The sequence below is a fragment of the Strongylocentrotus purpuratus genome, unplaced genomic scaffold, assembly GCF_000002235.5.
Source record: "Strongylocentrotus purpuratus isolate Spur 01 unplaced genomic scaffold, Spur_5.0 spur5_scaffold_8, whole genome shotgun sequence".
Taxonomy (NCBI): Eukaryota; Metazoa; Echinodermata; class Echinoidea; order Camarodonta; family Strongylocentrotidae; genus Strongylocentrotus; species Strongylocentrotus purpuratus.
Window position 1 is genome coordinate 19,971,825 of NW_022145614.1, and position 24,239 is coordinate 19,996,063.

Genomic DNA, 24,239 nt, shown 5'->3' on the forward strand with positions numbered 1-24,239 from the left:
TACCAGGACCACATATACCGTCTGCACTCGGAGACGAAGGAGGTATGTACAGTATGTAAATATGTGTAATATGCATTTATATGAGACAGCCAGTGTATGTGCTCATTTACATTAGATAGACTGCTAAGTGGTTCTCTCTCTTTTCTCACAAGTGGCTTGTGGGGTAGAGACATGGTTCATCCTAAGATGGCCCCCAAGAGTGCTGATGTAGCCAAACCTGCCGGCTCCAATTCAGGTAACCTCCCCTCACGGAAGAACCGTGCGGGGACTCGTTATGCTGGTAAGCCTAGGACTCACCACATGCAGCAATGTCCTTACAAGAAAAGATTAGTTGTAAAACTTGATTAATAAGTATTATTTCTTTCTGTTCATATTCCGCAGAGTTTGGCAATGATGGTGTACAAGCATTGGCGAGACACTTCAAAGAGACACTGACTGCAGGAGGTGTGATCACCCTGAAGATGAAGAAAAATAACAGTTTGTTTGGTAATGTTTTTATCAACACTACACATTGCAAGGATATGTATTTTGCTTGGAACAGAAGGAATAAAAAACACTGATTGAACTTGTGAAAGAATATTAATTTTTCTTTGTATGTTTTGTACTACCGTATTTCTTTCGTACCTATTATAAATTGCAGACAGCAGTGTAACCAGCTCTCTTCATCATCAGAATATTTACACTAAACCTTGCAGATTTACGCATTACACAAACCTCTTTAAACCTATTCACTGTGACCACCTAAACTGCCCTTTGGCAACCTAAAAAGCTGTATAGGATGCCCGGCTGGCAACCAAGATAAAAGTTAAGTGAGAGCCCTGAATTGAGTATGGACACTCGGGAGGTTATTGATAGGGCAGTTCTTTCTCAAGTATGTAAAGCATGTCAGTCACGAAAAAGCTGGAATAGGGAAAGGGAGGAATTCAAAGAGTGGTAGGATGATCATAAACATAATTGTTTGGGAATCATCATGAGGGAAGTAGTGGTAGCATGGAACCTAAAGCTAAAACATTGTGGGGGAGATCTGTAGATCAGCACAGGTTAAGGTATAAGTACAACATTTCTGATGGGGATACTTCAACTTTTCATTCAATTAAAAATGTGTTTGGGGATGCAGGGCAAGTTATGAAATATGATTGCGTAGGGCACGTAGGGGAAAGAATGTATAATACGTTAGATAAGTTTTGTAAGGACAGGGATCATTCGGCAAGTGATAAGAAGTTAATGAGGAAAGGGTAAAGGTCATTTACGGGGTACTTCAGATACTGGGACTGTAGGTCCGATGAGTAGGTTATATAGAACTACAATTAAAGACTGTCAAAATCGTAATGTGATAAGGGATGAAGAAGAAAGAGTAAGAGTTGTAGCTATTCTTTATTATGAATGTAAAATTGATAATGAAGTTCGCCACCAGTACTGTCCAGACAATTGGTTTTGTGAGTGCAGAAAAAAGGCACAATGAGTGATGAAGACCACCATCTAGATGGCCGATTCCTCAAACTTCTCAAGCCCGTCTTTGAGCGACTTAGTCACAAAGATCTCCTCGAGAGATGCGTCCCAGGTTACACCCAAAACCAGAATGAGAGTTTCCATCCTCTTATCTGGAAACGGTGCCCTAAACACCTGTGGAGAGGTCCACGAACCCCTTGCTACCAACGTGGCAGCTCCGGCATTCAATCAGGCGCAGTAAAAGGGTGAAATGTCGCAACAGAATTCTCGCGGGATTGAACCTAGAAATAGGAGCTCACGCATTGTCAGTTGCAAGTAAAAGAAGATAAAAGTAGATTGAGTAATGCAGAATTAAGGGCTAGGGTGGCAACGAAAAGGAAAATGGAAGTAGAAAGGCTTAAAAGGGGGCATATCGCTCTACATACCTCCAGCTGAGTCCCTAAAACACATCACGCATCAACGCTGACCGAAGGGATCCAGCTTCTTTTGTAGTTCAGTTATTAATTCAAATTATTTTGACTCCTTTTTATGAAAGAATAAGTTTGCACTATGCATTTAAGATCTTTAGGAATACAAAATGGAAAGAAAAAACATTCGGGGGGGGGGGGGGGGGGGTATCTTCCTGCAGGTGTCCATGTATAGTGGAGGCTGTTCTCCGATGCCCAAAGTCAGTGAGCCCATATCTTGTAAGGAAGTGCAGCAGGCAGTATAAAAAAAATGGACCAGTACGTCCTGAAGACAGCATATTACCAGTACCGCTAGCAGTATGGCCACCAAGCAAGGCAAGATGCCACTGCCAATGAGGGAGTATTTCAACAGTGTTTAAATGTTGCACATAATTATAGACAAACAGGCACAATTTGCAGGCCTGAAGATAACCTAAAGGGCTCCCTCCAAGAGCAAACCCATCCAAAGGCTAGACCTGAACATGTCATAAGAGCTACAGAGGGGTATAATCAGAAAAATCCCCTGTAATATTAAAAACTGTAAGTGTTTGCAAAGTTTTTCTCTTGTTAACATATTTTCACTTTAATTCGACCTTTATTAATCACATTTCATGTTGTTTTCTTAATTTGATTGTTGAATTTTTTCTTATAATTGTTAATATGTGTTTTTATGTTACCTATATTTAATTTTTTTTTTCTTCTCCCTTTTCCTTATTGATATTAATTTGAGTTGAATTATTGTATATGCTGTGTATATTTTTACCTTTGTATATATGTATTGAATTCATGTTTTTAAGTGAAGGGCTCTCTGGGAGAGCAGGTCCAGAAATGGACTTGAAATGAGACCACCCTGTTGAAATAAAACTATAATAAATAAATAAATAAAAATAAGAGAGTGAGCACAGACAAAAAGTGCTATAATTGTGGGAAGGTAGGACACTTTTCTACGGGGTTAATCCAACAGTCATAATTGGTACAAACCAAATCAGGCAGCCAGTGTATGGTACCGGTAAGTGAAATTAGAGGCAGACTTTGACTCTCGGCAGAATAATAGCCAGGATACATGAAATTACCAACAGGGAAAGAGCTGCCAATAGTCAATGCAGTAAATTCAGATGCTAATGATAATATGCCAGTAGTCGAAGGATTGGTATCAGGGTGCAAAGCCCAGGTGTAACATTATAGTTGTTGTAGCAAGGTAATTGTAATTTAGAAAGATACAACAATGTTTGTTGATCAACAAAGCAATGCGCAATGTGCAGCTAGCGGGCGCGACTATCGATGTAGACACCCCCTATTTCACAGGTAAGGTAAGTTGACTTAGTTATGCGTGACCCACTGTATGATCCGACACTCAGAAGTATAGCAAGGGTGAGGGAGTGTAAAAACCCTGACCCAAATTGGAGCATCACATAAGAGAGGCAAGGAATTGCATAATGAAAATGAAATACTGTAGAGACAGATGGGGCAGTTTAAACTAGAGGGCAGAAAGCCATGAAAGAAAAACCAATCAAACCACTCAAGGCATCAGATGTTATGTCACTTGCATCAAACAAAGAATTCTTGTTCAATTTCACTTTCACTCACTCAATAACATAATGTTACCCAGGTATTGATTATAATTTGATTTGAAATTATCAATAGAGCTTGGAGCTCTAAAAGCTTATTTAAATGTATATTCTAGTGAGAAGTCGCCTTATTTCTTGTTTCCATACATATCACTTCATCAACATCAAATCTATCGTTCGACGCTTGAACAAGGTGTTTTTTTAGGTTCAAAATGCATTAATATAAGAGAGATCATGGTGATTGGGCCTTTGTGTGCCTTTTTGCGCGAACAATATGCTGCGTTGTCTTGTGTTCCGGAAAGACCCCCATTTGTTCCTGAAAAATGTGGTAAATGTTCCTGACAACCATCCTTTAGGGGTTGGCATCTCTGCTAAAGTACCTAGAGCTGACATTGATAGAACATTGATTACTTGTGTTTATGTCACATTTGTTCTCTCTTGTCAAAAAAGCCTTCTATTAAACCTGTCATTAGGTAGAGCTCTGGCCCTACCCTGTGACAAACACAAACGCCCATATTCTACAGAAATTTAAACCTGATGTGACCTTCGACCCAGGGTTGGGTATAACTGCATTAGTAGAATACAGACCAACGTGTTCATCACCAACAACTTTGGACGTCTGTCCTGTGGAGACTCTGTGCTCCCCATTGACTTGCAAAGACCCGTCGAGAATAATCACCATGAACTTTGGCTGTCCTGTGGAGACAAAGCAGAGCAGGAGGTGTCATCTTTCTTTGACAAAAACCAGTCGAGTGGAAGCCACATAGTGATGTCATCTTAGAGGAAAGACAAACTTCTTGCATCCGCTCTTGCAGAGGATTTCTTGCACCTCGATTGAAAGTTCACCCAGATGGTTGTTCAACTTTTCCTGTTATAAAACAAAAGTAAATTTGATTTAGCCAACTACCTGAAGTTTGCTTTTAAGTTGTCCTTAAAGGTAACACAAAATATGATGGAATTCAGCTTATAATTCTGTACCTCCTTAATCTTAGAAGATTCACTTTGAATAAGTAGTGTACCTTCAGAAGAAAACCTGATAAATCAATTCAATAATGCTATTTTTCAAATTCAATTGAAAAGCAGAAATCTTTAGTTTGGTTAGGGTAGTCGTCACCATTACATGTATATGTAGTTCAAGCTTCTACCCATCTTGCATGTAAGAATTAGCAGGCAAGTTTCATCCACTCAAGTGAACTTTCTCAAGCCAAAGCAATTTTTCACATAGGGCCTTGTCTCTTCACTCCAGTGATCTATGAGCAGTAGTCAGCAAGAGGAGAAATAAGTTGGCTTTACAAATTCCACAGGAGTAGATGAAAACTTGGCAGATAACTGTAAATGACAAACGGTCAGCAGTTCCCATATTCAACATACCATAATTTGCTGACACGCGACCTGGTAGAAATACCATTTAAGGGTGTACATGTCTTGCACACAGTGAAATTGGATGACCCACCAAGAAATCAATAGCATTCAGTTATCATCGTTATTTCGGTATTGCAACCAACGTTATGATTGGATATCAATTACAAATAAAAATACAAACAGATACATCACAGTGGTAGAAATAATTTACACAAAGTCAAAAAAACTGTACAACCCGATACATAAATGTATGAATAACAACGTGCTACAATGAAATTATTACACATTATCAAATAAATTTATGTAAGCTCATGAGTAAAATATAGCATACCACCCAGTCTCTAAGAGAGTCTTTGGTAGGGGGAATTCAAGATGACGAGCTTCCTTTATGGTGCAGTGCATTACATAAGATCCGTCAGTCAATAAAAGGGATAGCCCCTCCAGTGACAGATAGCATCAGGTTCATACCAGAATGGTGTAAAACTCCGAGTTAGAACCCTTTTAATATGTGTCTTAAAAGCCTCGGTCACAAATGCCATTATGAACGCCGTACGAACGCCGTACGAACAATTTTAAGACCATGGAAATTGGGGAAGACCATGGAAAACAGGGAGATTTGTACGAAACTCATCGTTCGTACGAACTTTTGTGACCGTAGCTTAAGTTTGGTAGAAGCTCAAACCACATGTTATTGCTGAAAACCATGTGATAACAGACAGTGCTTACCTGTAGGTCTTGCAGCACTCTGGGACCGATTCTAGACGACACGTCACCTACACACCAGCCAAAACTAACATGGAATGATGGATCCTATATATAAAACAACATACCGGTAGAGGATATAGTCACATATCACTGAATATGCAGTATACTTTCTAAAGTTTAATTTTAACAACTTTCACACAAGAGTCCAAAGTTACATACATTTAACAAAAAAAAGTTCCCTAAGGTTTAAACTACTTGTAAAATGGTCAGATTTGACTTCATTGGCACAACTATCAGAATGCTTGACATCTGTATACAAACAATGGTGACTAAAGCATTGTTTGTTTTGTTTCTGTGTCATTTATTAGCATGAAGATGACCTGATAAAATCCTACAGTGCTTTCTGACATGGCTCCACAGTCCAATTTTATAAGCACTGCGGAAACCACAGAATTTCTGTATATACGTAAGTAACCGTACATTGTTTATCAACCATACTTCATATGCTGCAACTGCTATTAAAATAAAGCTCTCACATAGTTTGCGAAACAAGCTTTTTTTCAGTCAGTTGTCATATCATTAAAGTAGATAGAAAATATATATTGTATCTGATTTGGTTGTTAAGAGGTTAGAGTTCCTGCACACGTTTGTATAGTGCGTGCAGACTGTCCAAATGAATGAAAAATTAAGGCAGTGTGGAAAACACATGGAGCACAACATGAGAATAGTTCAAACTGGCACCAGTTGGGTTGCCTATCAAAATAATTCAATACAAACCTTATAGAATACTGGCAGTGAGAACTCTTCCAGGGATTCATCGGTCAGCTGCACCAGGTCACACAGAGTATCATGGCCGGCTCCTATCTTTAGACCCAAAAATGTCCTAGAATAAAATAAAATATATTATGGAGTGCACACAGGGAAAAGGCACTTAGGAGAAAAACAGAGATCAATGATATTTTTGTACACGACAGACAGAGAGTTATCAGCAATGACATCTCACAATCCACTGACTAAACTGCCAATTTGAGATTTGCAAAGACAAAGTGATCTCGTGTTTCAAAACCTTTATAACTATTGGTCCGATTTATTTAAAACAATTGCCAGTTTGCTTATCTTATTTTCTTGCGACAAGTATCATATAAATTTACTTATTACAGGGATTGGATTACCCTTCAAGTGCCAAATAATAATAATAATACTATTGGATTCTTATATAGCGCACGTATCGATCTTGCAAGGTCCTCGAGGCGCTCCAACATTACCCGGCTACGCAAGTCTGCCGATTTTGACGTGAGCAAAATGTGAATGCTGCCATGATTAAAATTCACAGGCGTTTCTGGAAGGCAGCCATCAGAGAGAGATAGGCAATGTATAGCCTCTCCTCTGCAATATTGGAGTCACTCTCCTAGTCATTCTACTGATCGGAACGTCGAGAACCAAAGAACTCTTAGCGGAGCTCACCAGCCCCTTCCAGGGGGGTGTTTCACAAAGATCCTAAGTTGAACTTATCTCTAAGTTGGACTTAACAATTATGGAAAGCCGTTAGCATCTTTGAAAATATTTTTTTAAGTCATGTTAAATGGCATAACATGTTGATTCAAATCATTCATATTTTCTATTATCAAGGAGATTTCATGTTCTGATGTGGAACTTATGAAAAGTCTAAAATACTTGCATTTTTGCTTTTGAATATATTTTATTTGCAGTCTACAAATGGCTATCCATAATGTTTAAGTCCTACTTAGATTTAAGTTCGACTTTGAAAAGAATTGAAAGAATTACATGGTGTAATCCTAAAAAGTGTAGGTCCTACTTAACTTTCTACTGCCCAATCCAAAATCTTACCTCGTTCCTTCGTCATTGGCGTAAACATCCACCTGTTCTATGTGACACTGGAATGACCTCATACCGCTGACCCTCTCCCGGAATGACTGTGTGAAGGGGTCAATCCAGTGAAACTGGAGACACACCGTGCGGGACAGGCTGAGGTGGAGGTCATCGCTAGGGTGAAAGGTCAAATCCTGAGGTAAGCAGGTCATCAGAGTCTCCGTGAGGCTGGCGAGGCTGGGAGTGTCAGCTGGAAATGGAGGGGAAAATGTGGAGGTACTGATTAATGATTTGCAATAAGACAGGCTTGACTTTACTAGGGAGTCTGATCTGGTCTTTTAATGAAATTCTCTTTCCTTTGCTTTGAGTCAGCAAAAATATCAAGCTATTCTGTTGCCTCTTGTTTGGAATATGTTATGGAAGACCATGACGTGCTTGGAAGAGCACTTTGCTATGGATCCCTGTTTTGAGCCCATTTACTATCATGCCAAATCTTACCGATCTTACTAGAGGTACAGTAAAACAATGAAAACAAAATCCAGAGAGCAAATACTGCAAAATCATCGCTTTTAGCCCACATTGAATGAACTACTCAAATTAAAAGCCTATGATTGTACCTCAAATTTATCAGACATGGTAATGAAAGGGCCTTAAATCCATCACCTCTGTTTCGCTAGAAAAATACTGCTTTATTGGATTTGTTCAAAGGTTTGTGCAGAATTGCAGTAATGACACAGTGAGGTTGAAATTCTTTTATTTGGAACTTGACTCACCTGGTATGTATACAAAGGTAGCCCAGTTGCCGGGAGTATGAGCAAAGCTACGAATCCTTCCATGATGTTCTGTGGGGTTGTTCATCTCTGAGGACGGACTGCTGAACATTGAAAGGATTTCACCTGGCAGGGGCAGAGCGCTGGTCTGTTTCGCAGGCAATGATTTCTGCAGTTTGGTTTCTAAAAGATATAATTAAAATATCAATAAAAATGACAATAACCTTGCTTCTTATATGGCATAAATGTCCATCACACCTCGATGCTTCTGGCGCTCCAACATAAATTACCCAGATCATAGTAAAGCAGCTAAATATGTAGTCCTCTAGCATTTTCTGTACCCATTTTGATCGTAAATCATGCACAATCTTAACATTACATTGTGACGCATCAATCTTTTGTTTAAAGCCCCACTGTCCTACTTGTAGCTACTTGCTCCCTCTATATAGAAAACTTCCCCAATTGGTGCCTGTTGGTCCCCCATGATCCTCTTTTTCTTATGTTGGTTGAGAGCTGAGTTAATGAGATAGGTCAGTGATCTCGCTATGTGGTCTAATCCCCTCTGGCCCAGTAGTATTGACGGTCTTTAAGTAAGTACCGTTTTGAGTTGAATCAAATTGAATTTACACCTGAGTAGAAACAGCCTCAAGCTCCAGTATAATCAATTTTCTCTCATTGGGTTTTAGCTTTGCATAGAAACTGCAAACAAAAAGTAAATCCAGTACTAGCTTCATGAAACCTCCAACAAAAAATGTTCCTCTTGAAAACATGACCAGAATAATGCGTTTAAGTACACAGTACATACTTCTGAGTTTGTGGCACACTATTCACTATTGTTTAAAAAGTTGTCAATTTTGCATGTAGGAAACACAAAAAGTGGTCTTTGTAGACAGGTTCCTTTAGTACATGTTTCAGGCGTTAGTGTACTTTCGTATCCATTTTTTTAGCAGTTTCATATCCATTCTTAAATGTGCTGCAGATAATGCGCTGAATAACACTCATACAGGGCATTATACTGAAGCAGCACAATTACGGAAGTCCAAGTCAGAGGTCAACACCATTGTGTAGCGATCGTAAAGTCACACGCTACACGTGAAAAGGGAGCTAAGCTGTATCGGTCTAGTAAGAAATTTGCTCCTATTATGTTATTTTTACTTCCGATTGTGATATTCCGGAGGTAATGACAAGGAAAAGTCCCGTAACATTTATCAAAGCCACTGTCCAATATTGGACATGTGCGGGAAAGTGTAATTTTGGACACATTTCAGATGTTGTTTACCTACCTCTCCGTGGGACCCTATGGGAGCCGTTTAAGGCTCCCTCGAATAATATCATAAAAAACATTTTGAGACTAGGTTTGACTGTAGTAGGAGGGGGGGGGGGGGGGAGAGGGGTAGCGAGCACAAAAATAAAAATTGCTATTTTTTAATTTTTAACTCAACACCCAGCATGCACACCCCCCTCCCCCTTTTAGAAAAAGATAAAATTGTGGTTAATTAGGCGGGAGGTTTTTTCATAAACTATGGGATTCTACATCAAATGAAGCAGGAGGCTGGGGGTGGTGGCAGGAGTCTCCCTCCAAATGCGGGAGGGTTGACAGCTCTAGATACATTTTATGATCAGCAGTGTTCAGCATGCTGAGCTCAGTCAGCTCAGCTGCGTGCAGCGGTCACGGCTCGGCACTACACGTGCGTGCACTGCACTGAGTATGGTAACGTTACGTTATGGCCATGAGATCATGGGGATTGGGACCACTCAACATTGCACTGCTCACTGACACTGCACTCATATGATCATGCCAACAAATACTTACTGATTTTATCATGTCCTTGCTCCTTTCTTTGAAGAGCATCGTCCGGATCATCGTCACCTTCTGAGCTACTGTCACTTCCATACGACTTTAAAGCGTCCAACCCTGCCATCTCTTGAATCCTTCTTCTTCAAGCTCCATGCACATGTGTTCGTAATAATGAGTACGAGTCGAGTTTAAATCGACATTCGTGTGCGCATGCGCAAGGTCGGGAGTTCCCCTTTGTAGCTCCGACCTGCGCGAGCCAAATTAGGAAAATCCAATCACGAAAGGTAAACTTTTGATCTCAATAAAATAATATTATATATCTACCCCCGAAAAAAAGGAACATTTTAGAGGTAAAGATTTTGTATTCAGATCGAAATTTTAATTTTGGCTCCCCCTATCTTTCTTGGTCGCCAGCTGGCAGTGCAGTTATTTGTCAATGCTGTTCAATACATTACCAAAGTAACGAAACCGTCCGGACTTGTGTCAGCAATAAATATTGGTTTTATAATTGACCCAGTATAAGACACTACCTAATTAGGTCTCACAATGGCTGTTAGGAAAATGGAATCATTACAGTATCTCTTACAGTTATTGTACATTTTAAAAGTCAATAATAGACGTTTAGAATCACTGAATGGGTTAATATTTGTGAGGTAAAATGATTCCACCCCTAAAATATATTCAGAGTAGCGGATCATGGACCCTATTTTACACACATAAAAAAGCTTACCAGCCCAGCTCACCTCTCGTTTAGTTTAATCAAATCTTATGGGCTTCATTTAAGCCCAGTGGTGACACTTTTGGGTGCAGGCTTTCAGACTAATATTTCACATCTTGAAGCAACAATTTTTTTTTTTTTTTTTTTTTTTTTTTGAGGGGGGGGGGGCAAAAAAAAAGCGTAGGTGATTTGAAGTCACGCGGGGGGGGGGGGGGGGGTAGCGAGCACTATTTTTGTTTTGCCCCCTAACATCTGAAAATCGCACCCCTCCCCCTTAAGCACTAGGGGAGGGGGCCCGTCTTCTTTTTTATTTAACAAATAAAGGTAAAATTAACGTGATTTTACCTGTTTTTCCCCCGACCCTGCCCCCTGGATCCGCCAATGGAGGCCGAGACCTCGTAGGATTCATCATAATTTTTTTTTTTTTTTTGGCGTATTTGTTTGCTTTGTTTTGTTTTGTTTAGTTTTTTGTTTATTTTATTTCTTCGCTGCACTCTTATAAAATAGTATTAATTCCTTTCGCTGCGTGTCAAATGTATGCTCATTTTTTTTGGGGGGGGGGGGCTTGCAGATTTTACTCTTTCTGGGGAAGGAGGGGGTGTTTGAGCCCAAGGCTTTCCGAGAATCGCTATTAGTGATGCTTGACCGAGTGCACGATTAATGAGTTTCATGTGGTCTGAAGCTCAATGGGACATAATGCCCCCATACGCCAATGAGCATCAGTGAGGCGAATATTGACATAAAATGGAGCTCCTTATTCCCCCCCCCCCATTTTTTCCATATACATTTTCTTTTCTCCCGAAATTCAATCTAAGTGAAGAAAAGGTGGTCGGTGGAATATTCGACACAACACTGTGCGAAGAAAATTATCCAAAAGGGGTTAAAATCACTTTAAAATGTTTACTCACTTGGTCAATCGCCGGGCCGGGCAGGAGATATCAGGCATAGGGAGAAAGATAAACCCTGCGACAGGCAGTATCAGTGGCGTACGCAGGATTTTTTCAAGGGGGGGGGGGGTTTAAAATCGGGTCCAAAATTTCGCAACGACTCAGGAAAATTTGAAAATCGCGCCGGCCAAAAAGTCGCTCAGTGGTGGGGGGGGGGGGGGGGGGGGGGGGGGGGGGGGGGTAAGCGGACACTTTTTTTTGGTCTCAAAAAAATCGCAACGACTCAACCGACCGCTGAATAAGCGGGGGGGGGGGGGGGGTAAGAGGACACTTTTTTTTTTTTTTTTACTCAAAATTTGAAAAATTGACATTCTGCTCCGTTGGGGGAGGGGGGTAAGGTCACCTTTCTTAGGTCAGCCATGGGGGGGGGGGGGAGTTTTAGGGATTTTTTAGGGGGGTTTACACACATAAAAATACCAAAGGGGGGGGGGTTTAACCCCAAAAACCCCCCCCCCCTGCGTACGCGCCTGGGCAGTATACTTATAAAAGAACATCAGCTTTGAAATACTAGACATGAAACATAATACTTCTATTGAAAGGAATTAATGTTTGAATAAACTGCATTGTTACATTTCCGATGTTATGAAAGTATGCCTTCGGCAATTGAAACATTACACGTGTATTGATCTAAAAAAAACTCTCCCTCTCTCTCTCTCTCTCTCTCTCTCTCTCTCTCTCTCTCTCTTGACTCGACTCTTGTCATGTTATCACATAATATGGAGTTATATAAGTTATATTCAAGGGCTATAATGTGTCGAACGACTGATGTACTGAACGAAAAAGAAAAAAAAAAAAAAAAAAGTCTGTACTTGCAGACTATACGGACTACGTGCAAAATCTCACTGTGGTTTGACGTCGCTTGCCCGAGTGAATGATCAACGTTCAAAATGTTTAGATTTTGCCTGCCAGCGAAATATAATGTACAAGCTCTCATCCAATAATATTCTCGAGGCAAATGTAGAACATAAATGCAGAAACTTCCAAGCACACCAAAGCCCCCCCCCCCCTCCGCCCCAACCAAAAAATACAAAAATCTTCTAGAACCGATCTTGCAGTACAGTACAATTAGGCTCATGGGTATATGAATATAATAGTGATATCAGTTTCAATAAGTTTGCAAATAATGGAAAGTTGGTGCTCATACAATTGACAACTATAAGACTATATTATTTAAAGCTAAATGTAACGTTTCTCTGTGACAGGTCCGTCTCCGGTTGTCAACATCAGTATGGTATTTGTTTTCCAAAAAAGTAAGTTTGCGGAGCAATCACAGCTTTCACAGGGTAAAAGCATTTATGGGGAAGAGGAGTAAGATAAAGAAAAAGGGTAACTCGTCTTGATGGCTGTAAACAGCAGTTGGCATCAGATTTGTTTTATTAACCACAAAGGTCATATTTTGCCTGCAAGATACCCATCTAAACAAATTACATCCTGGAATTGAATATAGATAGAAACGAAATTTGATTTTGAAAAAAAAACCCTTCTCGTCCCATTAAGCTATCTGTTTATATTTAGCATGTATACTCAACTTTTTTCAGCTATGATACTCTGTGCTCCAGTATTGTTCTGTTAAAGCCTTGTCATGCAAGAAGACATCAACAGAAGTGACAATCAATGGGAAAGCATTAGTAGAAATGTTTATCTTTAAAAGTTTACTTTATCAAAATAAATGCAGACCTCTGTGTTTCCAGAACTAGGATTGAACATTTAATTCATTACATTCATCCCAGAATATTCTGTACCATGCATGTAGACCTACGTATTAACGCATTCTTTAAATGTATTAAAGAGGAATTTCTAGTCTATTCCAGAATACTGTGATTATTAAAGAACGTTGAATCTGTCTATCCTTCAAGACACTGAGTGGCGTAGCTACATGATGGGGCTTCCCAATGAAATCATCGAAAATGGAAAGAGAAATAGGAGAGGGAAGGGACGAGGGGGGGGGGGGGGGAGTGGCTTAAAAGAGCTGCTACAACCTCCTTCCATTTCCTAATCAATGACAATATTTAATCGCGTTTGATCACCCTCCAAGGAAGACCAGTACCCCCCTCCCCCCCCCCCCAATGACGCCATTACCCGTCAATGTGTCGACCCACATTACGCCCTGTCTCAACTGATCGAGACTACATAAAAACAACAACGGTATGTCTGCCTTGTAAAAATCAAAAGCACTTATACAAAATAAAGAAAATTAGAAACGCCTTTCAAATGTACGAATAAACATCCGATTAAAGCAAGCCGTCGGCTACACTCGTCACACTTTGAAGTACCTCGAGAAATCTGATCTTACATTAACAACATTTCATAACTTCTTTCAGATATCTGAGACAAAAATAAATGATAAAAGAGATAACGCTTTCGGCAGACACTCGTCAAAATTCTAAGCGACATTAAACTGTCCAACTGAAAGCGAAATGCATGTTAGATATCATTTTAATTTTCTGTTTGTATTAATTTCCATTTAAAAAGCTTGAAATAAACACAAATCTATGAAAAGCCATGACAACTTACAGCTGCTAATTCAAATGTCCTTGATATGTGGTTCCCATCTGCCCCTTCCTCTAGCTTTGTCCCCTAGCTCCATCTCTCCCACTTTGCTCACCCTTTTACATTTCCTATGTTTTTCTTTTTTCTTCTTTTTACATACATGCCACATTTTAATATTGGGCAACCTTTTTATTTTTCATCTCCTTTTTATCAAATGTTTTGATAGCTTGTGAAATGAAGTTGTTTCACAGCAAATGATTGCGCGGCTGTAAGCTGAAATTAAATCCACGTTGAAAATTCATTTCACAAATGTAATTTGAAATGCGTATCTTTATATATTTTTATTATTTATTTGTTTATAATAAATGTATTCATTTATTGATTACTGTTTATTTATTTATTGATCTATTTTGTTTTTTATTTATTAATTTATTAATCAATTATTTATTTATCTATTTAGACCTATCTATCTATCTATCTATCTATCTATCTATCTGTTTATGTACTTATAGTTTGTTTCCCTATATCGGGATGCATGGATTTAAAAAAAATACTTATTTAATAAAAATATCTTTATTTTTTTTATTAATCAAATAATTCGTACACACATCATGATAAGAATAATCACAAAATCACTGCACCATAATAACAAAAGGTAAAAACAAATGGAAAACGTCAAACAATACGGAAATAGTGGGTAACACTTTCTTGGAATGCATGGAATTAACGCACACATTTTAAGTGATTTCAAAGTTTCATTTCATAAATAATTATAGAGATTTTACCTAAGCAGTATCCTTTGACACCTTACGTCCAAATATGGGGCCGCAATTTTGTCATGAGTCATGACCACAGAAGGGTGTCGGAGGGGGAGAGATTATGACGGGCCATTATTCGTACAACTTTACAACCATACAGCCATCGAATGGGTATATAGTTTTAACCAATCAGAACGCAGGAAACGATGAAACCATACAACTATACAACTATGCAACTATACAACTATACATCCATCGGCGCATATGTGAAAGCATGTATAGTTTCCAGCGTGCGGGTCAAAGTGCCACAATTATATATACCTATAAACATTCAACTATACATCCATCGAATTGATGTTTAATTTTATCCAATATGAACGCAGGAAATTGTACAGCCATATATTGCATGCAACCACGCAACTATACTTTTAAACATCCATCCAATGGGTGTATAGTTTTATCCTTATTGTCCCTACCCGTCTAGAATGTGCTCATGTAATGCACACTTGGAGGAAAATACGACACATGGGGCAGCATTCGGGATAAGAATCAGTGTCCTCTTACTTATTTAAAACACTCCTAAGAAGTTGAATCGTTCCCTGGGATTTGTTTAACTTCTTGATGTGATTGGTGAGGCAATACGGGTGCCAAGCAAGCGGATTCCGTTTCGTAAGTAAAACTCCCCGGTGTTGATCAGGAAACGATAATGCTTCATGTACTCACACTTTCGGCTCACATTTCGCTAAAAGCGCAAAATTCAATCGCAGATGCTAACGAAGTGGGCTAACGTGAGATGGGGGATGGAGAGAGGAAGGAGAGTGAGAGAGGAGGAGGAGAAGGAGAAGGAGAAGGAGGAGGAGGAGGAGGAGGAGAAGGAGAAGGAGGAGGAGGAGGAGAAGGAGAAGGAGGAGGAGGAGGAGGAGGAGGAGGAGGAGAGAGAGAGAGAGAGAGAGATAGAAAACAGACGGGCATACCGAGACAGAGCCAGAGAGGGGTGGAGACATTTTTTCTAATATGTGCCCCTTTCTTCCCATTTCTCATAAGTGCCCCATTTCATCTCTGATTTACTTCTGATAGGTACCACTTTTACTATGACAAGTGCCTCATTTTCTTTATGATAAACGCCCATTTTTCACTCCCTATTATTGCCCCTTTTTATCTCTGATGAGTGTCCTTATCAAAATCTGATAGGTGTCCATTTTACTTTGTATTACTTTGCATTATTCCCCTTCAAATAAGTGCCCCTTTTCATCTTTAATGTGTGTCCCATTTCATGTAGGAAAAGTGCCACTTTTGAACTCTACTCTGACACGTACCCTTTTCACTTCTAAAAAGTGCTCTTCCCCCCCCCCTTTTTTTTTTATAAGTGCCCCTTTTCCCTTCGTATCAGTGTCCCATATTTCATTTCTACCAACTCGATGGAAAGCATGTTTAAAAGTGACATTGATTACCGTACAATGCTTTGACAAGCGTTTTTAACACTAATCATCTCTCCCGAAACAGTAGATTTCTCATAGTCTCCTTAAGATGTGCCCTTAATCAAAAGCGGCTGAGAGCATTTTTATGTTTGAACCCCCCGATTGTCCGCTTCTCTCGCTTACATTTATAGTATCTCATAGGAAACTTATTAAAAGTCTTATTAATTATTTCATTATCAGGTCGTGCTTAAAACGCCATCAGGGTCGACGAATTCATCTAAATAATGAGATCAATCTTAACATTTTGCTCGCTAGCTTTGCTCCCTCGCAAAGTAATCTTCAGACAATCACAATAATTGCAAAGAATTACGCTCAAGCAGTATTTAGGAACACGTAAAGGGAAAATATTGGAAATCATCCCGGATAAAGTATTACTTTAATGTAACAGGTATATAATAATGTCTGAAGAAAGAAAAAAAAATTCGTTTTGAGGTACCATTTGAAGGTGCCCCTTTTTAAAACAATAAGTGCCTTTTGTTTCTGATGCATCCCCACTTTAAAGACGCTTTACCGCCCCTGGTTGCAATTGAAGCAAGATGAGACTCAGAGGACAGACTCCATGGGTACCGTGATGGGATTAGACCCCTGATAATGACGTCATTGTCAAATTAGCATTGCACCTCGAGTCATCACCCGTATCAATGATCCAGTGAAAGTTTATTCAAAGCCTAGTCAAGGATGGAAGTACAGCAGTTTTTCTTTACCTATTCATTGATAGGGAAATGTAACAGCTCTATGATTGATTTTTTTTTTTTTTTTGGGGGGGGGGGGGGGGACTATCGTCATTATGATTGTGGGCCAACGTTAACGAATCCATTGACGTTGGTCAGTTGTCATGCTTTGTCAAGAGAAGGGGTGACGCTAGAAAATTTCGAAGGTGTGTGTGTGTGATGGGGGGGGGGGGGGGGGGGGGTGGCCGGACCGAATTGGGCGACAACATAATTAACAAGGAGATTGTGGGAAATGATTTGTCATAAGAAGAAAAAGAAGAAGACAGAAAGAGAGAAACAACGAAGAAAATGAGAGGGGGAGGAGGAGAGAGGAAAATAAAGACCCATCCCGTATTTTCCTCTTATCAGTGACTTTGTTATGAGAACAAAACTATACAATGAAATGTTTCAGAGTAGACTATATGAAGAATGTATCGGCGGTTCACTGTCCTGAGACTAATGAAATACAATAAAATAATCGCATACATTTCATTGCATAATTATTCATCATTGAAGGCTTTTTTGGTCATTGACTTTCCTTGATGATGCAACATACAGAATGTTATCTGCTGACGTCAACCCTTGCGCATCTCGAGCGCCCTCTGGGGGTGAAAGAGAGAAGCCATAGAAGGAACCCATCACGGTGTTTTCATTTTGATGTGGCCTAAAGATTTCATTTAAAGAATCGTTTGCATTTACTCTTGCTGTATCACTAGCATTCTGCATTTTGCAAGTCCCCAAAGTGATTATTTAAACTTCCAACGACTGCTCCAAGTCTGAATTGATCTTTCCATTCTTCTGATACAAAAAATTAGAATCAACATTATTTTGTTTTAATGTTCAATAATCATTTAGAGGAGCAACTTTAGACTTTTTGATTTCCCCGTAATACGCAAACCATAAATCAACTTCAGGGAAGGAGTCAACATGGTAAGATTTGTAGGAAGGGTACAGAGTAATCTTTATTTTCGGAGGAGGGTTGAGTGCGGGTGATATTTTAATGAAAAAGGGGTACTTGAAAATATTCTAGCTATGCCTGTTTTTCTCCTTCCATGTGTCAATTTGTTCTTCTGTCGTCGAAGTTTACACCCCTCTACTTCATAGTTACAAATCAAGCAACTAATCGGTTATCCCGATATATAATGATATAATCTGTCTAGTCTTTCCTTTTATGTTTTCTATTATGTTTATCAGAGTTTCAAGTAGATTAAAAGAAGCACTATGTTTCTTTTCTTTCATACTGCTGAATGTGCTTCACCCCTTACAAAGGGAAACATAGTGAAATACAATACAGCCATAAATTCGGTACCCGTCCAGTCATTGACTTCTAATCAGGCGCGTACACAGGGGGGGGGGGGGTTAAACCCCCCCTTTGGTATTTTTATGTGTGTATTTTTGAGCAAACCCCCCCCCCCCCCCCTTGGTAATTTTATACCAATGGCTGACCTAAAAAAGTTTACCTTACCCCCCCCCCCCCCAACGGAGCAAAATGTCAAACTTTCAAATTCCGAGACCCCCCCCCCCCCAAAAAAAGTGTCTCTTACCCCCCCCCCCTTTATACCTGAGTCGTTGCGATTTTTTTGGGACCACAAAACAAAAACAAAAACAGTGTCCTCTTACCCTGCGTACGCGCCTGCTACTAATCAATCGGTCCGAACACAACTACAGTTACATCATCATTGCAGTTTTGACAAAACAGTTCCTTCAATTTCACTTGCAGTTTGTGATTGAGCATGCAGCGGTTAAACCCTTCCAGCAGATGATGAGCGGAAGAAGCCATCATCCCACCTAATATGGCTTGGAATTAAACACCGGTACAGGATGTTCCTCCCTCATGAACGGCGAGATTTGTATCAGATTAGGCGTTTAAATTAAATACAACCAGTCGTCATCTGAGACGCTTAACCGACGGAAGCCAAGTTGCCAATCGCCTGCGATTATCTTATTTATTTTAGGCTTATTTAATTCACTGAAATTGGAGACTGGCCTCCATTGGACCTTCAGTACATCTGATACTGGGTTGTTTGATATCTACGGTAGATCAGAAAGACAAAAAAGATATTAAAAAAGGAAGGAAAAAGGAGAGACATGTTGGACAACGTCATCTTGATTTTAATCGGTTTGTCTAGGATTAAAGCTGTTTTTGAAATTTACTTTTACGCATTTAAGTATCAGCTTTCGATTTGTATTTACATAAGTAGGCCTATGTGCTTAAAACTTTACGTGTGTTGTTATCCTTTAAAGGAAAATTCATCCCAAGAAATAAGTTAAGATATTCAGTTAAATTTATTTAATTCTTGCCCGTTAATCTACAAGATTTCCTACCAAAGTGTATGAGAAGGACATAAAGCAAGATATTCTTATCATAATGTACAGTTTCTCAGCACGACCCAGGAATCGCGATTTTCTTGATAACGCGACGGACTATGCAACGTAGTTTTTTAAAGTATATAGATATATTCAAATTTATAGATGCCTCCCTCCCACGCGTGTATTTTTCATCAAAGATATTTCTTACCTTCTCAGCTATGAGTTTCCTTCATTGAAAAGAAAAAGTCTTGTTAGAGAATTAACAATTCTTTCCAGCTAGAGCTAGGTGCATGATACATGTACAATCTCGCCTTGTACATCACATTATCAAAAAATGGCTGCGCCCATATCAAGCTAAAAGGCATTAAATCATTAATGTCTTCATTTATGTATCTCTTGTACATTTTCGTAAGGAATATTGTAGATCAATAGTCAGAAATACATCTCATCTTTCAGCATACCTACGCCTTTTCTTTAGGTGTTAGGAGTCCTTGAATATTTTTTTTTTCACCTAAAAAAAGGTCTTTGTATACATGATTCAGGTGCGTCAATGGTTTGTCAAAAGGAGGGGATATTTTGCGAAGGGGAGGGGGTGCTGATTAATGCGGGGATTTTAAGGGAAACGACTGACAGAAATACATCAGTCAAACAGATTATATATCCTGTGAGGTGTCAATCATCCGAGGAATAGATACGAACGGGGTCGCTTTGGAGGAACCTCCTCATCAACAATCCCAAAAGAGAACACTCCCTCATCCTCTCTGTCTATGTTTCTCTCTCTCTGTCTCTCTGTCTATATATCTCTCTCTCCTTTCCCCCTGGTATGTCCATTCAAGTTGAAGCACTTCAATACGAAATCAATACCCAATGTCTAAGGACGTTTGATTTTGATCAAAGAGTTAATATTTCAATCTCAAATGCGCTTTGGGGATGAGGCTGTTTTCTTTTGGGATGCAATACTGACAGAGAACTACTTTCTAAAGTTCACCTTGAGGTATAAGCAGCGTCCGATCGGAAGTTGAAGGCCCTCCATCAAGTTTGACATAGCACTTCAGCTCATGACAGATCCATGTATATTTAAAGAAAGCTGTCCTTGAGCATAATATTGAAGGCATGTTTTATTGATTGTGTAAGCTATTTCGCAGAATACGCTGCCTGAAAATTCAGAATATTCATTTTATGAAGAGTTTAATTCCAAAAGGAGCTTAATCCACTTTTGATGAAAATTGAGTTAGTGATATCAGTACCCGTCTTTCAACAAAAGTATTTACTTAAATTTTTGGAGCAATTGTGGAAAAAATGCACCTTCTAATATCACTTTTCCATAAACGCCTGTACAAAATCCGATAAACAAATCCTTTTTTCTCTGAAGTTACAAAAATGGATTTAGCTCCTTTTGGAATTAAACTCTTCATATATGGCTATTGCTTTTAGTTAATTGCCCTACTAGAGCTTATACATTACACCACATGTAACGAATATGTCACCAAATGACGATAGTTATGCCTTGGACTCGCTCTTGTCTTTTATTTTCCCCCTTTCGACGTCATAAATTCGGCCTATATTTAGTTTATGCAACTAAGAATCCTATGTTGTAATTGCGATGATAGAACAAGAAACTCAATAATATCGTTGCATTATTTCATTATTTTCTCCTAAATCCCCATCTCCACCTACACAAGATACACACTACTTTCAAATTCGACCCATTACAATAATGGATTAACGATTGTGCAACGCATGATCCGCCGATTATTTGTCCGTGGCCAATATACAATATCAACCAAATTTACATGTTCAACCTAGGATCAAGACATAAAAGCTAAATCTAACCCCAAACCTAAACGTATCCTAAAACCCCAACTGAAGCCCCAACCCTAAATATAAGCTGTTAGATTCCAGATTGTAGCTGTATACTGATTGGTCATAGATGATTACGAAAGGTTTGTTGCACTCAGAGTCGTCCTAGGGGACCCGGGTGCAAATTTCTTCCAAGTGCAAAAACATTTTTTTTTTTAAATTCCCGACAAATACGAGAGTCAAACAGTAGTTATGGATTTGTGGAAGAAGTTTGGAGCAGGGCTTGGCACAACCCCCCCCCCACCTCACGTACTTCCGGTGCTCTTGACTGCTCTAACTTCCTTTTATTTCTGAATGCGGGGGAAATCCCGAAAAAGTATCGGCTTCTTCGATTTAGATCAATGCAAACTTGCGTCAATTCTCAAGGTCTTGTTTTATTCTTTTTACTTTCTGTTGGAAATATGATAGCACACAGTTCAAATCGTTTTGCTAGAAACTTTCACCTTTCAACATTTCTCTCGCATTTCAGGTCACACGAGGCCTATGCCCATATCGCCACTGACTGTAATATTTTAAATGTTTTTTGTGCATGCGGGTAATCTTTAAAAAGTAGCCTCGCTCATAATTGATCAATAAAACACCATGACGGGTAAACATGTATAAATGAATACGACATGGGTATTTCTCTCTCTTTGTGACTTCCTCCCCCAAATATTGACCATCATGGTTAGTTAAAGATAAAGTTGAGTTCTGGTCATGAGATTGCATTGTGAAAGAAAAGGTGTGGAATGGATCAGAAAAAAAAGTTGATCATCTAGCATGTAAGTATTGTTGTGTACTGCAAGGTTCTGGAGTCATCAAAATCAAAATAAATTTGGCCCAGTCTTGGTATAGTAACAAGCACTGTACACGGAAAAATGTATGTGGGAAAACACAAATGTTTTCGGGGTTACTAACCTCGATTTCCTTATCTTTTTATGCTTATTACTCAACCAGTATACATTTGCTACCAAAATCGTTTGGCAAATGACATTTATTTGTAATCTTGAACATTCAGTTTAAGTTTCGTTTGATTCTGTGAGAATGAATTATTTTTTAAAACCAGAACTCAAGTTTATCGTTTGAGAGTGGACTTTTCGGTTACTATACACTGTTAGAACGGTGTTTAAACTATCACTGTTTAAAAGAATGTTGTTTAAAAAAGTAAACAACGTTGTTCAAAATCGAAAAATCAGTGCTCGATTGACTTAAACAACTATGTATTAAAAGACAAAAATATTTAATTAAACAGAGTTGTTTAAAAAGTCCCGGGGGCGTCGTTGATATTTTTTCGATACGCGATTGCTATTTGCGCACACACATGCGATATGCACAAAGTACGTACATAATACATGCATGCAAGCATGCAGTGCTAGTGTGTGCAGTGCAAGTGCTAGTGCAGTGCAGTGCAGACGAAAATGGCGGAACAAGGGCAAGGCGACGACTTGGTTCTTCTCGGCTTCGCCGATGGGTTTTAGGTGAAGTTATAGAGACAAATAATAATGTTGTCTGTCACTGCCATGAATATGATGAACAAATGTTGACGTAAATTGGCAACAAGCTCTGCATGTTGCAGTGTATAAATCGTTGTGATTATTGCAGGAGTGGTTCCAGTAGGTCATTTCACAAATTCAAACAACCAGATAATAACCATTAAACAGTTCTGTTTAAAATTTAAGCAACTCCTTTTAAACAACCCAGTTGTGCAGTAATACTGAATAAACAACAGTTGCTTAGTAATTTAAACATTATTGTTTAAAATTTAAACAACTTGCTTTAAACAACCGAGTTGTGCAATTTAATTACTAAATAACTGTTGTTTAAAAGGTTTCCTAATTTTTAAACAACTAAGTGTTCAAAATGTAAACAACCTTAATTTGTTTAATTTTTAAACAACGTTGAGCGATTCACCGGTTAACTCGGGGTTGTTTAAAATTTTAAACAACTTGTTTAATTTTTTCTAACAGTGTAGGGACTAGAAAAGGAGATAAAAGACGGGTCTGGTAAACACTGTTTAACGGGCTCCACATGATCCCTCCATGAGCTTTATTTGACGTAACACCTCTACAGCACCTAATCATGTCTTACGGATTAACAATGGTGCTTATTTATAAACCTTTAAAAAAATCAACTGTTTAAATAGACCAGTTAACGAATGTAATAATGCACACTTTTTAAAATAAAGTCTCCTTTTCACGACCCAAACACTTTTCACGCACCTGGGTCGGTATTCAATTCAATACTTAGCTTAAGTAAGAAATTTACTAAGTAAATGGCTAAGCTAAGTAATTTATTTATATCGTATTCAAATCGCTTTTAAGACTTTTACTTACGTTAGCCAAAATCTAAGTAAAATACTTAAGTTTTGTACTTAAGTATCGAATTAAATACGGGCCCAGAGGCTTGCCCGAAATAGCAAGAGATGATTTTTGCAAGGTAGATTCAACCCCAACGAAAGCTATCATACATAATTATAACAAATGAATTGAATAACTTTAAAGGAGCTTTGAAGGACATTAGTTGAAACAGAATCTGCGAATTCCTCGACGAATATAGAAAATAAAACAACTACCATAATAATGGTAATAAGAAAGAAACAGTACATTAGTAGATCTGTACCCACACGTAATAAAATCAATAATCGAAACCGAATCGTATATATGCCAAAATCTATAACTGCTAACTACTATTTTTTCTTGGAAGAAACATCCATATTTTTATAAACATTTATATATTTATTCATTGCTTTGTCGAATCCTTGCACTAGTTTCGGATCATATTGAACTGAAAATGAGTACAAATCATTAGTCTGATCTAAACATTGCTAATTAAAAGATGATTTTCATTCTTGCACGAACTTTTGGTATATATCACCGGTCGCGCACTATCAGTCCAGATAATGAGGGGACTTTATACAAATGGGGGGGGGGGGGAGGGGGGGGGGGGGGGGAACTTACTAGGTGGATGGAATGCGAATGGACAAGACTACAAGACTATTGATTAGGGGTGGGTGTTATTTTCACTTTTCCTTTCCCCTTTTCCAATTTTTTTCTTTATTTGA

The 24,239-nt window shown here is 38.8% G+C and overlaps 1 protein-coding gene across 1 annotated transcript; it reads right to left on the reverse strand.

The window, feature by feature from the left end:
* Positions 1-3,112: 3,112 nt before the first annotated feature.
* LOC755250 (U6 snRNA phosphodiesterase-like) lies at positions 3,113-10,096 on the reverse strand. The gene is made up of 6 exons (XM_030976186.1): positions 9,944-10,096; positions 8,134-8,313; positions 7,379-7,610; positions 6,308-6,413; positions 5,552-5,635; positions 3,113-4,331 (listed from the first exon to the last, which is right to left on the reverse strand). The coding sequence occupies exons 1-6, from the start codon at positions 10,050-10,052 to the stop codon at positions 4,236-4,238; spliced, it is 807 nt and encodes a 268-aa protein (XP_030832046.1). The 5' UTR covers positions 10,053-10,096; the 3' UTR covers positions 3,113-4,235.
* Positions 10,097-24,239: the final 14,143 nt, after the last annotated feature.